The 16,110-nt window shown below is 41.3% G+C and overlaps 1 protein-coding gene across 5 annotated transcripts in view; it reads right to left on the reverse strand.

Annotated features, from left to right (window-relative positions):
* Window positions 1–2,411: 2,411 nt before the first annotated feature.
* Window positions 2,412–16,110, reverse strand: part of galnt11 (UDP-N-acetyl-alpha-D-galactosamine:polypeptide N-acetylgalactosaminyltransferase 11 (GalNAc-T11)) — a 183,245-nt gene continuing 169,546 nt past the window's right edge. For all 5 annotated transcript variants that reach the window (XM_072576263.1, XM_072576261.1, XM_072576262.1 and 2 more), the window contains 3 exons: window positions 10,425–10,529; window positions 8,835–8,972; window positions 2,412–3,383 (listed from right to left, as the gene is read on the reverse strand). In XM_072576263.1, coding sequence (XP_072432364.1) covers window positions 3,252–3,383; window positions 8,835–8,972; window positions 10,425–10,529 — 375 coding nt within the window. In that variant the 3' untranslated portion in view covers window positions 2,412–3,251. The remainder of the gene's footprint in view (window positions 3,384–8,834; window positions 8,973–10,424; window positions 10,530–16,110) is intronic.

A 16,110-nucleotide genomic window follows, 5' to 3' on the forward strand; every position in this document is an offset into this window, starting at 1 on the left:
GGAAAGGTAGCTGAGAAAGTGATAGGTGGATGAAGGTGAGGGAGCAGGTGATAGGTCAGAGGGTAAGTGATGGACAGGTCTGGAGGATGGTGCCGAGTTGGATGCTTGAGACTGGGATAATGTGGGGGGAGGGGAAATGAGGCTGTTGAATTTCACATTGATCCCGTGTGGTTGCAGAGTCCCAAGGTGGAATATGAGGCGTTCCCCCTCCAGGCATCAGCTGGTAATGGTTTGGTGGTGGAGGAGGCCCAGGACCTGCATGTCCTTGACAGAGTGGGAGGGGTCATTGTAGCGTTCAGCCACGGGGCACTGGGGTTGCCAGAGATGTTCTCTTTATTCACAAAAGAGAATGACATGGTGGACAGGGAGTTAGAGACGTGAATATTGATATTTTAGGGCATGTCAAAATAAAAGTGGTTGTGCTGTTAGGGGGTATTTTGAAAAGCATGTGGATAGATAAGATCGGAGAAGGTTGTGTCTGATTAAGTTTTTGAAAAAGCAACAAAGAAGATTGATGAGGGTAGCATGGTAAATGGTGTCAATATGGACTTTAGCAAAGTCTTTGACAAGGCTGATACAAAAGTTGAAGTCACATGGGATCTGTGGTGAGCTGGTAAGACATACAGAACTGGCTTAGTCATAGAAGACAGACCATAGTGTTGGAAGGGTGTTTTTTCTGACTGGAGATACATGGCAAATGATGTTCTGCAGGGATCAATGCTTTGGAGGAGAACACAGGTAGCCTGATTAGTAAAGATTGGGGAGCTACAGACAATGAGGAGGATTACCACAGGATGCAGCAGGATATAAATAGGTTAGGGATGTGGGCGGAGAAATGGCAGATGGAATTTAATCTCGACAAACGCAAGGGTGAAGCATTTGGGAGATAAAGTGTGGAGTTTTCACACTTTAGGAATCAAAGCAGAAAGGCAGGAGGGAGTGGTGCAAGGAGACAGCTGCTTTTAGAGAGGAGACTCTTATGGATAGCCCTGGAATCATGAGTAACTTTGGAAGAAGGGAGTAAGACAATACGATGCTTGATGTAATTCAGCAAACTCTCGTGAAGATGACTAAATCAGCTGGGAGCTGCATGCATCCTGCACTGCACTCCATAAACATAAGACAGTGAGCACTGGGGCTGGCACGGTTGCTCAGTGATTCGCACTGCTGCGTCACACCTGGGACCCGGGTTCGATTCCAGCCTCGGGCGACTGTGTGGAGTTTGCACATTCTCCCAGTGTCTGCATGGGTTTCATCCGGGTGCTCCGGTTTCCTCCCACAGTCCAAAGACATGCCGGTCAAGCGAATTGCTCATGCTAAATTGCCCATAGAGTTAGGTGCATTAGTTGGGGGGAACGGGTCTGGGTGGGTTACTCTTCGGAGGGTCGATGTGGACTTGTTGGGCCGAAGGGCCTGTTTCCACACTGTAGGGAGTGAAACGAAATCATGAAATCCAGATGCCAGTTTAGGAAGGAGTAAACAATTTACTGGGATCAAGCTGAGGAGAGCAGATTGAAAGAGCAGTAAGATTGGGAGCTTCAGAGTTCTGTTTTAAGTGGCTTAAGCGAGAGTTAATTCTGAAGGCTGACACATAAGGAATGGGAGTGGTAAGGAATACAAGGAAGCGAAACTGATAGCCTTGCCTGTGTTTGAGCCAATGGGAGTAGAGAATGTGGTGTCAGAATTTGAGGGATTGGCTGTGAATAAGCTTAGAAGAGTTTACTTAAGATTAAGGGAGGACAGCTGGGCATTGAACCTGAGGAAAAGAAGTTAAGAATCACACAACACCAGGTTATAGTCCAACAGGTTTAATTGGAAGCACACTAGCTTTCGGAGTGTGCTTCCAATTAAACCTGTTGTACTACAACCTGGTTTTGTGTGATTTTTAACTTTATACACCCCAGTCCAACACCGCCATCTCCAAATCATGAGGGAAAGAAATAAAGGAACAATGAGATGGAAATTGAAATCACCAGGGTTGAGAGGTTGCCTAATGAAGAGGATAGGGAAGGAAAATGGTGAGGAAATCTCAGGAGTGGCAGACTTCCTGTGTGACTGGAATAGAAAATTCAAGCTTGGTAGCAAGTAACAGATTTCAAAAGACAGGTTGAAGTGAAGAACAAGGCGAGGTACTGAAATACAATGCAAATATGAGAAATGTAGGGGCCAGGCTAAGACGAAGATCAATCCACTATAGCAGGGAGGCTTTGGTAAGATCCAAGCAGTTATTGCCTGTGAGTCAAGTTACCATCAAGGCCATGATAACAATGCAACTATTCACATCAAGATCATGAGTGGCAAGGACCTTATTTGCTAATGAAGTGACATTCTGAAGGGAAATACGAAGAGGTATGGTGAGTGTTGACCATCAGGAACAGTCTATATGCTGAGTGATGAGAAGGAGCAAATAATTTTCTAATTCAAAAGAAATATATTGTGCAGCTGTTCAAAATCAGTTCTGTAGTTCCCTTTCTTTGAAATGATCATCACACCAAAAACATTTAGCAGCTCAATAATGATGAGGTGAAAATCAGAAAACCATCACTTTCAAATACAACAAGGCTCTCCTTTTCTCTTCTGAATTGCAATTTTAAATAGATCTGAAGGATTTAAATAACTACTTTTAAAATTGGAAACAAAATGCTTATGATGAAAATTTTTGCTCACATATGTTATGAGACTATATACACAAATAGTTTTACATTTACACAGGTATCACCTTAGAACTTTCAACATATGTTTACAGGTAAAAGGTTTCATATGATCTTTTTAAAATGTGTTTCATGACAGATAACATTGACATAACCATGGTAGATGATTACAGCTTCAATAAACATGATTCACATTATCTACTGTAAATATTTCATAGTTTTTTAAAAATTGGCAATACTTGACATGCATAGAGATGAATGCAACATTGTCAAGTGTAGAACAATCATTGGAAGGAACAAGTAAAATCATAAATAATAATAAAATATTGATTTTTATACAATTCTAAACTCCTTGTGATGTCAGAGAATCATAGAACAAATCTGAAGCTAAAATAGAAAAATATTTTATGATAAAATTACTATTGTAAATTATTATAATCAGCAAGTTGAGACAATGAGGTAAGGACCTGCCACCAGCTTCCTGCTTTTCTGTTAAAGAATGGAACTGTCAGCTTTCCCTGCTCCTGAGTAACATTTTCAGTGGAAGATATAATTCTCAGGTCAATCTTCATAAACATTTCCGAAGGTTCCCTCCAAATATCAACTCTCTATCTGCCACTGCTGTCCTGCAGAGCCATCACAAATTGCCATCATGATATATCCCTTGATGTCACCAGGATCTACCACTTGAAGACACTGTCCAGCTGACACTTGATATATGCGGTTATTGTTCTGTGAAAAAAAAATTAAAAGTCACTTTCCAAAATTAGCTTCACTAACAATAGCAGCGTATCGTAAATAATAGAATGGTTTCATTATTAAACTATATATAAACAGTGTTTGCTACATTATGGATGAATGAACAGTGTGTCCATCCTGAACTTGGAACCATCCAAAGATCACACACAATGTGCAAAAATGCTTGATTAAAGTGTGTGCTGAGAAACTGTTTCACTGAGCTGAAGAACTAGGCGTCATAGCTATTTAAGATTTAAGACAAAAAGAAATTTATTTCCTCAGATGGTTGTGAGTATTTGGGAATTCTCTATTCAAGATGGTTCTGGTTGCTCAGTTGATGAGTATATTCAAGACTGGGCACTATAACCTTTTGGGTACTAACACAAACAAGGGATATGAAAAGAAGGTGGAAAAGTGGAGTTAAGGCATAAGGTCAGCTGTAAACAGAATGAATGGCAGATCAAGCTCTAAAGGGGACATAAGATTTAAGACCATAAGACATAGGAGTGGAAGAAAGGCCATTCGGCCCATCGAGTCCACTCCGCCATTCAATCATGGCTGATGCGCATTTCAGCTCCACTTACCAGCGTTCTCCCTGTAGCCCTTAATTCCTCTAGACAACAAGAACCTATCAATCTCGGCCTTGAAGACATTTAGCGTCCCGGCTTCCACTGCACTCCGTGGCAATGAATTCCACAGGCCCACCACTCTCTGGCTGAAGAAATGTCTCCGCATTTCTGTTCTGAAATGACCCCCTCTAATTCTAAGGCTGTGTCCACGGGTCCTAGTCTCCTCGTCTAACGGAAACAATTTCCTAGCATCCACCTTTTCCAAGCCATGTATTATTTTGTACGTCTCTATTAAGTCTCCCCTTAATCTTCTAAACTCCAACGAATACAATCCCAGTATCCTCAGCCGTTCCTCATATGCTAGACCTGTCATTCCAGGGATCATCCGTGTGAATCTCCGCTGGACACGTTCCAGTGCCAGTATGTCCTTCCTGAGGTGTGGGGACCAAAACTGGACACAGTACTCCAAATGGGGCCTAACCAGAGCTTTATAAAGTCTTAGTAGTACATCTCTGCTTTTATATTCCAACCCTCTTGAGATAAGAGACAACATTGCATTCGCTTTCTTAATCACAGACTCAACCTGCATGTTTACCTTTAGAGAATCCTCGACTAGCACTCCCAGATCCCTTTGTGCTTTGGCTTTATTAATTTTCTCACCATTTAGAAAGTAGTCCATGCTTTTATTCTTTTTGCCAAAGTGCAAGACCTCGCACTTGCTCACGTTAAATTCCATCAGCCATTTCCTGGACCACTCTCCCAACCTGTCTAGATCCTTCTGTAGCCTCCCCACTTCCTCAGTACTACCTGCCTGTCCACCTAACTTCGTATCATCAGCAAACTTCGCTAGAATGCCCCCGGTTCCCTCATCCAAATCATTAATATATAATGCGAACAGCTGTGGCCCCAGCACCGAACCCTGCGGGACACCGCTCGTCACCGGCTGCCATTCTGAAAAAGAACCTTTTATCCCAACTCTCTGCCTTCTGTTAGACAGCCAATCCTCAATCCATCCCAGCAGCTCACCTCGAACACCATGGGCCCTCACCTTGCTCAGCACCCTCCCGTGTGGCACCTTATCAAAGGCCTTTTGAAAGTCTAGATAGACCACATCCACTGGGTTTCCCTGGTCTAACCTACTTGTTACCTCTTCAAAAAATTCCAACAGGTTTGTCAGGCATGACCTCCCTTTACTAAATCCATGTTGACTTGTTCTAATCAGACTTTGCTCTTCCAAGAATTTAGAAACCTCATCCTTAATGATGGATTCTAGAATTTTACCAACAACTGAGGTTAAGCTGATTGGCCTATAATTTTCCATCTTTTGCCTTGATCCTTTCTTGAACAAGGGGGTTACTACAGCCATCTTCCAATCATCCGGGATCTTTCCTGATTCCAGTGACTCTTGAAAGATCTCAACCAATGCCTCTGCTATTTCCTCAGCAACCTCTCTCAGAACTCTAGGGTGTATCCCATCGGGGCCAGGAGATTTATCAATTTTAAGACTTTTTAACTTTTCTAGCACTATCTCTTTCGTAATGGCAACCATACTCAACTCAGCCCCGTGACACCCTTTAATTTTTGGGATATTACTCATGTCTTCCACTGTGAAAACTGACGCAAAGTACTTGTTAAGTTCTCCTGCTATTTCCTTATCTCCCATCACTAGGCTCCCTGCATCAGTTTGAAGTGGCCCAATGTCTACTTTTGCCTGTCGTTTGTTTCTTATGTACTGAAAGAAACTTTTACTATTATTTCTAATATTACTGGCTAGCCTACCTTCATATTTGATCCTCTCATTTCTTATTACACTCTTTGTTATCCTCTGTTTGCTTTTGTATCCTTCCCAATCTTCTGATTTCCCACTGTTCTTAGCCACTTTATAGGATCTCTCTTTTTCTTTAATACATTTCCTGACTTCCTTTGTCAGCCAAGGTTGTCTAATCCCTCCCCGGTTAATCTTTCTTTTCTTGGGAATGGACCTCTGTACAGTGTCCTCAATTATACCTACAAACTCCTGCCATTTTTGCTCTACTGTCTTCCCGGTTAGCCTCTGCTTCCAGTCTATTTTAGTCAGTTCCTCTCTCATGCCTTCATAATTACCTTTATTCAACTGTAACACCATTACATCCGATTTTGCCTTCTCCCTTTGAAACTCCAGACTGAACTCTACCATATTATGGTCGCTACTTCCTAAGGGTTCCCTTACTTTAAGATCTTTTATAGAGTCTGGTTCATTGCAAAGCACTAGGTCCAGAATAGCCTGCTCTCCTGTGGGCTCCATGACAAGCTGTTCCAAAAAGCCATCCTGTAAGCATTCCATGAATTCCCTTTCTTTAGATCCACTAGCAACATTATTTACCCAGTCCACCTGCATATTGAAGTCTCCCATGATCAATGTAACCTTGCCTTTCTGACATGCCTTCTCTATTTCCCGGTACATGTTGCGTCCCTGGTCCTGACCACTGTTAGGAGGTCTGTACACAACTCCAATTATGGTTTTTTTGCCTTTGTGGTTCCTCAATTCCACCCACACAGACTCCACATCATCTGACGCTATGTCATTCAATACCATAGATTTAATTTTGTTCTTAACTAACAAGGCAACCCCACCCCCTCTGCCCACCTCTCTGTCTTTTCGATAAGTTGAAAAACCATGGAGGTTTAACTGCCAGTCCTGACCCCCCTGTAACCAAGTCTCTGTGATGCCTACTATATCATAATCATTCACTATTATCTGTGCCATTAGTTCATCGGCTTTGTTATGAATGCTACGAGCATTCAGGTAAAGTGCCTTAATGCTAACTTCCTTATCATTAGAGATGTTGGAAGTCATATGTCCTAAGTTATCCTTGCTTTTTTCTGCATTCTCAGTCTGCCTCAATTTTAAATCCGCCTGGAAACATGCTATCCTGCTGCTTATCTTTCCATTTACCTCCATACTCCCTGTCGCTTTCACTTTCCCTTCCCCCCAACTCAGAAGTTTAAAGTCCTACTGACCACCCTATTTATCCTCTTCGCTAGAACATTGGTACCTGATCGGTTCAGGTGGAGTCCGTCCCAATGGTACAGATCCCCCCTGTTCCAAAACTGATGCCAATGCCCCATGAAGTGGAATCCCTCTTTCCCACACCAATCCCTTAGCCACGTGTTTACTTGCCTAACTTTCTTGTCCCTATGCCAATTGGCACGTGGCTCGGGCAGTAATCCGGAGATTATGACCCTTGAGGACCTGTGCTTCAATTTCCTGCCTAGTGCTTCGTAATGCCCAAACAGGTCCTCCACCCTAGTCTTGCCTATGTTGTTGGTACCAACGTGGACCACAACAACTGGATCCTCCCCCTCCCGCTCCAATATCCTTTCAAGCCGGTCAGAGATGTCTCGCACCCTGGCACCGGGCAGGCAACACACCATGCGAGACTCCCGATCCGGCTTGCAAAGGATACTATCTGTCCCCCTAATTAAAGAATCCCCTATAACCACTACTTGTCTATTAGCTCTCCCCTCTTGAATGGCCTTCTGCACCATGGTGCCTTGGTCAGTTGGCTCATCCTGTCCAGAGCCCTTTTCCTCATCCGAACAGGGAGCAAGAATCTCGTACCTGTTGGACAAGGTTAAGGGCTGAGGCTCCTCCACTCCTGAACTCTGCTCTTTAATCCTGCTCTTACTTATTTTTGAGACAATTCTTTGAAAGAATTGGGAATACCAGTTCCTGTGCTGTGTGGTCCAGACAGCAATTCTAAATTATTTTCTATTGCTGAATAAATTAATGTAGGTTCACCAATTGGCTCCAGTGGAACTATGTATCTTCAGTGATTGACTGAGTTGGAATTGGATATCCAACACTGCTGTCGATGTCAGAGGACTACTGCTTTATGTGGAAGAGAGTTGTGTGTTTTTCTCTATCAACTGGCCTGTTATTTGTAAGTGCAGCAAGGTTTAGCACCTACCAGATCACTCAAGACCCCAAGAACCTTGTATATCCAGTGTGGGGTGGTCAGGGAGACCTGATGCATAAACTAAATAACCTGATTTGCTATTAACACTGCAGTTAAAACAGGTAAGCAACAACAGAGCAAGGAACTTATGGAAATTAGGAAGATTAATTTTAGAAACCACAAAACGAGAATCTTGTCAAATTTCCTGTTTCCCCCTCACTTGATTGGGATAGAAAATGAAATGGTACAGATGGGCAAGTAGGAGGTCATTTCTAATTGAAAGAATACAGGGTCAGAAAATGAGGTGGGGAGGGGGCTGCAGTTTTTGTTAATGGAGTGGTTGAGCAATAAAGGCAATAAGTCTAGCTGTTCTGATTTCACCTGGAGCTAATGTTGAAAAACAGGGAAAAGAGTGCGAGGTGGGTCTCAACAATGAGACGAGGTCAGAGACTGCAAGAGATGAGAAAGAAAAAAACCACAGCAAAGTGATTCATGGCCAGGAAATTAAAACACACAAGTTTGAACTGCAAAATTTCTGTCATATTTTCATACATCTTACAGCTCCCTGTCATTATAACTCTTTAGTGTCATCCAGAGATTCCTTAACAGCTAGTAGCATAACAAACATTTAAAAACAATTTAGATGATAGATCACTGGATCTGAAATGTTAACTCTGTTTCTCTCCATAGGTATTCAATGACCTGCTGAATTTTCCTAACATTTTAGTTTTTTGATTTCAGATTTCTAGCACAATATTGCTTTTGTTTAAAAAAATATGGTCAGATTGTTAGTAGTTGTTAATGCTTGACCTGCTGTGCTTTTCCAGTGCAACACTTTTTGACAGCAGTCGTTAATGCATTAGGTGTGTCATTGGCTGTGCATTCAAGACTATCAAAATTGACACAGTCTGTTCAGTTTCCAACCATCACAGTCTTACCCCTAAAGTCCACTGTTGGGATCCCCCAGACCCGTGACACTTCATGAGACGTGGAGGATCTGACGAACGAGTCTCTGTCACATCCAAGCAGAGAAGATTGGCCAGAATCAGTTCATGTTCTTCATCATAAACCCAAATCTGTAAACATCATGGCAGTGATTGCAGGAAATGAAAGGTTAACATATAGAGTTGCTTTGAAATGTTGAGAGGAAAACAAACATTATGTCTGAATTATAACTAAATTCTTAAAATATTTTTGTCTTAATACATAGTATTTATACAGAAATATCTTTATGTTCTGCTGTAGGACAGCGCTGGGGCTTTTTATTCAGGAATCTATCTGGTAAACCCTGGTTACACTCCTACAATGGCAAATATATCCTAAGGTAATGAAGAGTACAGAATACTCCAGGCACAGTCCCACCAATATGCTACAGAATTCCAGCATGACTTCTTTACTCTTATATTTTAGATTTTTTGCAATAAAGGACAACATTCAATTTAATTTCCTAAATGCTTGCTGTGTTTGCATCTTAGCTTTCAGTGACTCATGAACTAGGAAATCCAGTTCTGTTTGGACACCAGCATTTCTCAAAACTCTCACAATTTAAGAAATACTCAGTGTTTCTGCTTTTCCTCCTAAATGTAAATTTATCCATACTATATTCTACCTGCCATATTCATATCCACTCACTTAGTCTACCTCGTGCAAATTTTCTTTGCATCCTCCTTACAACTCTCATACCCATCATGTCGTCTGATATAAGTAAACTTGGAAATATTACATTTGATCCCAAATAAGTGCTGCCAGTAGCATTTATCAGTTGAGGGCATACGTTTAGGGTGAGAGGGGAAATATATAAAAGAGACCTAAGGGGCAACTTTTTCACGCAGAGGGTGGTACGTGTATGGAATGAGCTGCCAGAGGATGTAGGCTGATACAATCGCAACATTTAAGAGGCATTTGGATGGGTATATGAATAGGAAGGGTTTGGAGGGATATGGGCTGGGTGCTGGCAGGTGGGACTAGATTGGGTTGGGATATCTGGTCGGCATGGACGGGTTGGACCAAAGGGTCTGTTTCTATGCTGTACATCTCTATGACTCTAAGCATTGCAAGTCACTCTTATGGAATCATACAATGATACAACACAGAAAAGGGCACTTAGCAATTGTACTTCTGCCATAGGTATTCTTCAGAAGCCATCCTTCCTTTCTCTCATTTCTTCCACCTCAAGGGCAGTATATGTAACTTCTATCTTAGCTCTTTAATTGGCTGTAGTGGTGCTTTGAAACATATGTTATTTGTGCAGGCTGGCATTCATTCACTGATTACGTGCCATGACAAATATACCTACTCCTGTTAGTCATCCACAGGCTGTACTCTTTGAAACTAAGCCAGTTAAACTTATTTGTTAATTAGAAATGTCAATTATTTTCCCTTGAAAATCACTGTCATTTCTCATCCTCCAAAAATTATATTTCATTTGCTGAAATAAAGTTGTAGATTTGTTGAGGAAACTTACATCTGACTCCAGAATGAAAATCCAGGAATTTGGTGTGAAACAAAAACTTCTTGAAGCTGCTCACCTGATCTGGATCTGTTAAGTCACAGTCCTTGAGCACCACTATTCCTGCTTTCTGGCTGGGATGGTTCTGGGCACTGATACACTTGGCTGTCTGCAGGTGTCGTATCTGCAGAGATGGAGAGCAAGGTCAGTTACAACATAAAATGATTTTTCAACATGACTATCTTATTACTCAGATCTTGCTCAATGCTTTAACATTCATAGAATTATACAGACTTTTCAGTTCTAAAACAAACCACTTGATCATCCACCTACGCTAGAGCTTATCCTCCACATGTGCCTCTGCCCACCTTATTTCATATCTTCTCAGCATATTCTTCTCCATGCCCCTAACTAGATATCAGTTAAGTACAATTATGTTCTTCTTCTTTCACAGGTAGCCCCCAGGATTTAGGGGTGAATTGCTTCTGCTCTGGTTTGATAGGTTCAGAAATGGCTTCTAAGTCCAATGAATGATCTGCAGACTGTGCAACATGTAGGTGGGCATGTTCTCATGTGTGCTTGGCACAGGAACGTTCTCTCAAGGTGTTTGGTACCTAGCTCAAAGTACTTTCACTGTACTTTCAAAGTCACAAGCCAGGATCTTCCACAAATCTATTTGATCTATTCAGGGATGCTTTGATAACATCCCTAAGGCATTTGTTATCCTCCTGAGTCTACTACTGTGACCGAATTCAGAGCGGAGCAATTGCTTCCTTTGGTGTCCAGCTAAACAACAATACTACATGACATTCCCCAAAGTTCCTTCGGCAGCACGGACCAAAATTCATATACGACCATCCAGAAAGACAAAGTCAGCAGATATAGGGAACACCAGCACTTGCAAGTTCCTCTCCAAGCTACTTACCATTCTGACCCTACTGGATCAAAATCCCAGAACTCCCTCCATAACAACATTTTTGAACACCTATACAAAATGAACTGTAGCAGTTCAACAAGAGAGCTCACCAGCACCTCTTCAAGGGCAATTAGAGATGGGCAATGAATACTAATGCAGCCAGCAAAGCCCACATACAAAAAAAACGTCCTCCTCAGCAAGGTGACTTTGACTGATTGGCACATCAACACTGTACATGTAGGCTTGGGGGAGAATGGTTGCTGTTGGACAATTTCTCTTCCAACTGAATGTGGAGTATCTTGTGAATGCAATGCTAGTGGTACTTCTCCAGTGCCTGCTGTAGGTAATTCAAGTCTTTAAAGTATTTAGGAGCACAGGGATCACTGCTGCCCAGTAAAATCATGACTTTAGTCCTGGGTTTGAGATCCTGGGTCTCAAATACTCTCATCAATGCACGGAGGTGATGAAAAAGTTACTGCTGAGTGTGAACATAAGTATCATCTGCATTCTGAACTCCCTAACTGAGGTCAAAGAGGTCTTGGATTGAACAGAGAATTTTTGACAATTTCCCATCTGGTCAGTACATTACTTCCATTCCATAGAGTAATTTTCTACAGCATTTCCACTAGGGTAATTTGAGAAAAGGGTTGTTATAATGACACAACCTTGTTTGACCCCAATTTGCACAGTTTGTGCTCATGCCATTACTGGAGATCACAACATATATGTATGTCATTGTGAAATACAGGTAGGACAATAACAAATTTGAGTCCAGACAAATTTTAGGAAATTATTATGCTCGACAATCTCTACAAGTGGTGGCAAGTTCCACACCATAACCATATTCTGGACAAAGAGGACTCTCTCGGGTTCCTTATTGGACTCATTAGTCGCTATCTTATAATTACATCTACTGGTTTTAGGCTTGATCACAAGTGGAAACACAGAGTCATAGAGATGTACAGCATGGAACAGACCCTTCGGTCCAACCCGTCCATGCCGACCAGATATCCCAACCCAATCTAGTCCCACCTGCCAGCACCCGGCCCATATCCCTCCAAACCCTTCCTACTCATATACCCATCCAAATGCCTCTTAAATGTTGCAATTGTACCAGCCTCCACCACTTCCTCTGGTAGCTTATTTCATACACGTACCACCCTCTGTGTGAAAAAGTTGCCCCTTAGGTCTCTTTTATATCTTTCCCCTCTCACCCTAAACCTATGCCCTCTAGTTCTGGACTCCCTGACCCCAAGGAAAAGACTTTGTCTATTTATCCTATCCATGCCTCTCATAATTTTGTAAACCTCAATAAGGTCACCCCTCAGCCTTCGATGCTCCAGGAAAAACAGCCCCAGCCTGTTCAGCCTCTCCCTATAGCTCAAATCCTCCAACTCTGGCAACATCCTTGTAAATCTTTTCTGAACTCTTTCAAGTTTTACAAAATCTTTCCGATAGGAAGGAGATCAGAACTGCACGCAATATTCCAACAGTGGCCTAACCAATATCCTGTACAGCCGCAACATGACCTCTCAACTCCTGTACTCAATACTCTAACCAAAAGAAAGCATACCAAACACCTTCTTCACTATCCTATCTACCTGCAACTCCACTTTCAAGGAGCTATGAACCTGTGCTCCAAGTACGTTGTCAAAATCTTCCAGCTTTCTCCTTATATCAAGAATCAATATAACACATTTGACCCATTGTGTCGGTGTTGACACTGAATGAACATTTCACTTCATTCAGAGTGTCAATACTGATAAAGTGAGTCAAATGTGTTAAAGTAGTTCTTTATATTGTAAGGAGAATGCTGAAAGATTTTGACAAGGTACAGAGACATGTTTTCACTTGTGATCAAGCCTAAAACCTGTGGATGTTTTTAGACCACAACCTATAAGAGCAAACTGAGCCATTTGACCCTGAGTCTAATCCACCATTAAATCACTTAATGCCATTCCCCTTCCTTCTCCCTACAACACTGCACATTTTTCATTTTCAATATTTAACTGCATTTTGAATGCTTTGATCGAATCTACCTCCACCGCGCATTCCAGTCCCTAACCACACTTCCTGCATGAAAAGCTTTTTCTGATCATATCAAATCACTGAAGGATGAACAAAACCAGTCGCACAGCAAAAATCATGACAGGACATAGTAGCTCATCCCTTTCAGTCAGTGTTTAATATCTTCTCTCGAATTCATAAACCTTAAACTTCAGCAGTAATTTCATATGTGGTGCCTTGTCAATGGCTTTGAAACAATCTATGTACACTCCATCCATTGTAATACCATACCTACAACCTCCTTAAACTCCATCAGTTTGTCAGACAGAATCATGTCTCCTGGAATTTGGTTTACTGCTTTTAATTACTGCAATGTAGTCCATGTGAGCTCAGTTAAAATTGAGGTGTTATTAATGTCATCTATTAAAGATTCGCATTTTTCTTGTCACAGATTTAAATCAATCATGGAGTTATTGGGCAATTATAATGCAGAAAGAGATCATTTGGCCCATCAGGCCTATGCTGGCTGTCTGCAGAGAAATCCAGTCAATCCCATTCCCCTGCTGTATGCGCAGAATTCTGCAAATTTATTTCTCCTAACAGCCCACCCAATTTCCTTTGTTTCCACCACTCTTCCAGACAGCAAGATCCATTTAATTCATAAAAAGTATTCCAACACATCACTCCCTGCATTACTTGCTTAAAACCTTAAATTTGCGTCCTCTAGTCTTTGTACGATCAGCTGTTTAGATCATCTTTTCGTTGTCAGTGGGTATTCTGATGTATTTTGTGACTGGATCCAGGGCTTATGAAGATAATGCAGAGAGTCTTGTAAACATGGTCGAGGAAAATTTGGCAGAATATTACAAGCTTGATCAGCAATACAATGTGAAGGCAGGAAATGTGAAAACCCTGATAAATTCGGATTCAATTTCAATGCCTTCAGTAGGTGCAAGACCAAGGAAGCAAGCTTGTTGGTGAATTTGTTTCTTGTGACATATCAATCCTCTTGGTATGCAGTTGTTAAGTCTGGTGTCACGTTTGCAGCTTTAGATCAGATGGGTTCAGATCACCACCTAGTGTGGGGCTATCACAGCTTCAGTACATCTTGGCTCTATTGTCATTCTTCAAATCATTTCAAACGCTGCTTCCCCAGATGTTTTTCTCATCATTATCTCCTTTTAGCGCTTGGAAAATTTACAAGACCCAACTTGCAGGAGGGTAGAAGGTGGAAGGTGGGAACCTGTAGGGGTATGTGCAAGGTTGAAAGACTTGAGGTATGGAGGGTGGTTGGGGGAAGTGGTTGAGAGACATGTCAGTGTAGAATTTAACTAAAAAAGGTAGCTACTTTCCCACTGGGATTTTCTGGATAGATTCAGGCTTTAAAAATAAGCAAGGTACACTACTTCCATTATGAATGGAATTGAGAGATTCTAAGGGACCACGTAGTTGCCAGGACTGGACCAGAGCTCCACAACAGCAATGCTGTCTCACAGCTCACAACTCCACATTTTGGGATTTGGGGATCATGACCTGCTGTTTAGGAGACTTGGCTTACTTTGTCACTAACTGCATATGACCCCAAATGTTCAGGCCTCGCTCCAACAGTGCTGCAACTGCTTTAACTGCAAATACATTTACTTGTTCCATATCTTCTTGTGAGTGACACCCTAGCTGGATTTTGACCAGCCATACAGCAACTATGAATGCTGCAAATGTAACATGAATAGGAAAGTTCAGAGGGATAATGGGCCAAACAGTGGAAAATGGGACTAGTTCAGGTAGGAAACATGGTCAGCATGAAATAATTAGGCCGAAGGGTCTGTTTACATGTTACATGACTATGACTCTAGTCTGGATCATTTACTAGCAAGACTAGGAACAAACAGCAAGTAGAGCGTTTTTGGTTAGATTCCAATGATTTGAAAGAGAATTGCTAATATTGACTTTGTTGAAGTTTATCAAATCTAATGCAAGGCTAACACACTTAGTTGCAAATGAGAAAATAATCTTTAAAAAGATAGAAAGTCAATAATTTTTCTGATCTACACCAGAAATTTACAAATTTAAACAGCTGTAATTAATTGGGCTGGGGTATTGAGACTTCTTTATCAGAGGCAGTCAGCCTCAAATAGGACAGTCCAGGTTAATAGTTAAGCATCACAACACTTCGAATCAGCAAACAGTGCCACAGGAGATCTGAAAAGTTCATTTAAAATGACTCAGCTTTTCTTTTAAAAAGAATTGAATCTATATAATTTAAATGCCTTTTCTCAAACAGCAAATAAAGCAATTTCGCTCAAAGGTCATGAGTAATGCATTTGGTATGAAATCTGTTTAAATGCAATATATACAAACTTTAAAAAACAATTTCTCCTTTCTATCTTGTCGATTCTCCTCTTCATAATAGTATTTCATAATAACCTTTGATAAAGATACACAGTTGAAAACATGAAGTTTGCAGTATCTGAGCAGGTGGATAACAGAAACACTAGTAAAATGCTGCAGCTAGTGCTAAAAGATTTACAGACGTTTGAGTGCTGGATAGGATTAAGGAGCAGTGAAAAGTTACTCAGGGAATACAGCAAGAGCAAATATTTTAATTCAGCTAAAGGTTACTTACTTCTCTGCAAAACAGTGTAGCATTTTTATGTCTCAAGGGTTCTAAATTAATTGGAATCTCATTACAGCAAATTAACTGTTCTTCAGTTACATTGATTCATGGAAAGATAGGTTTGCGGGGAAAAGAATATTTGCAAGTACAATATAGAACATATTACAGTAGAGGAACAGGCCCTTCAACCCACCATATCTGTGGCAATCATGATGCTATTCTGAACTT

The sequence above is a fragment of the Chiloscyllium punctatum genome, chromosome 8 (assembly GCF_047496795.1).
Source record: "Chiloscyllium punctatum isolate Juve2018m chromosome 8, sChiPun1.3, whole genome shotgun sequence".
NCBI lineage: Eukaryota > Metazoa > Chordata > Chondrichthyes > Orectolobiformes > Hemiscylliidae > Chiloscyllium > Chiloscyllium punctatum.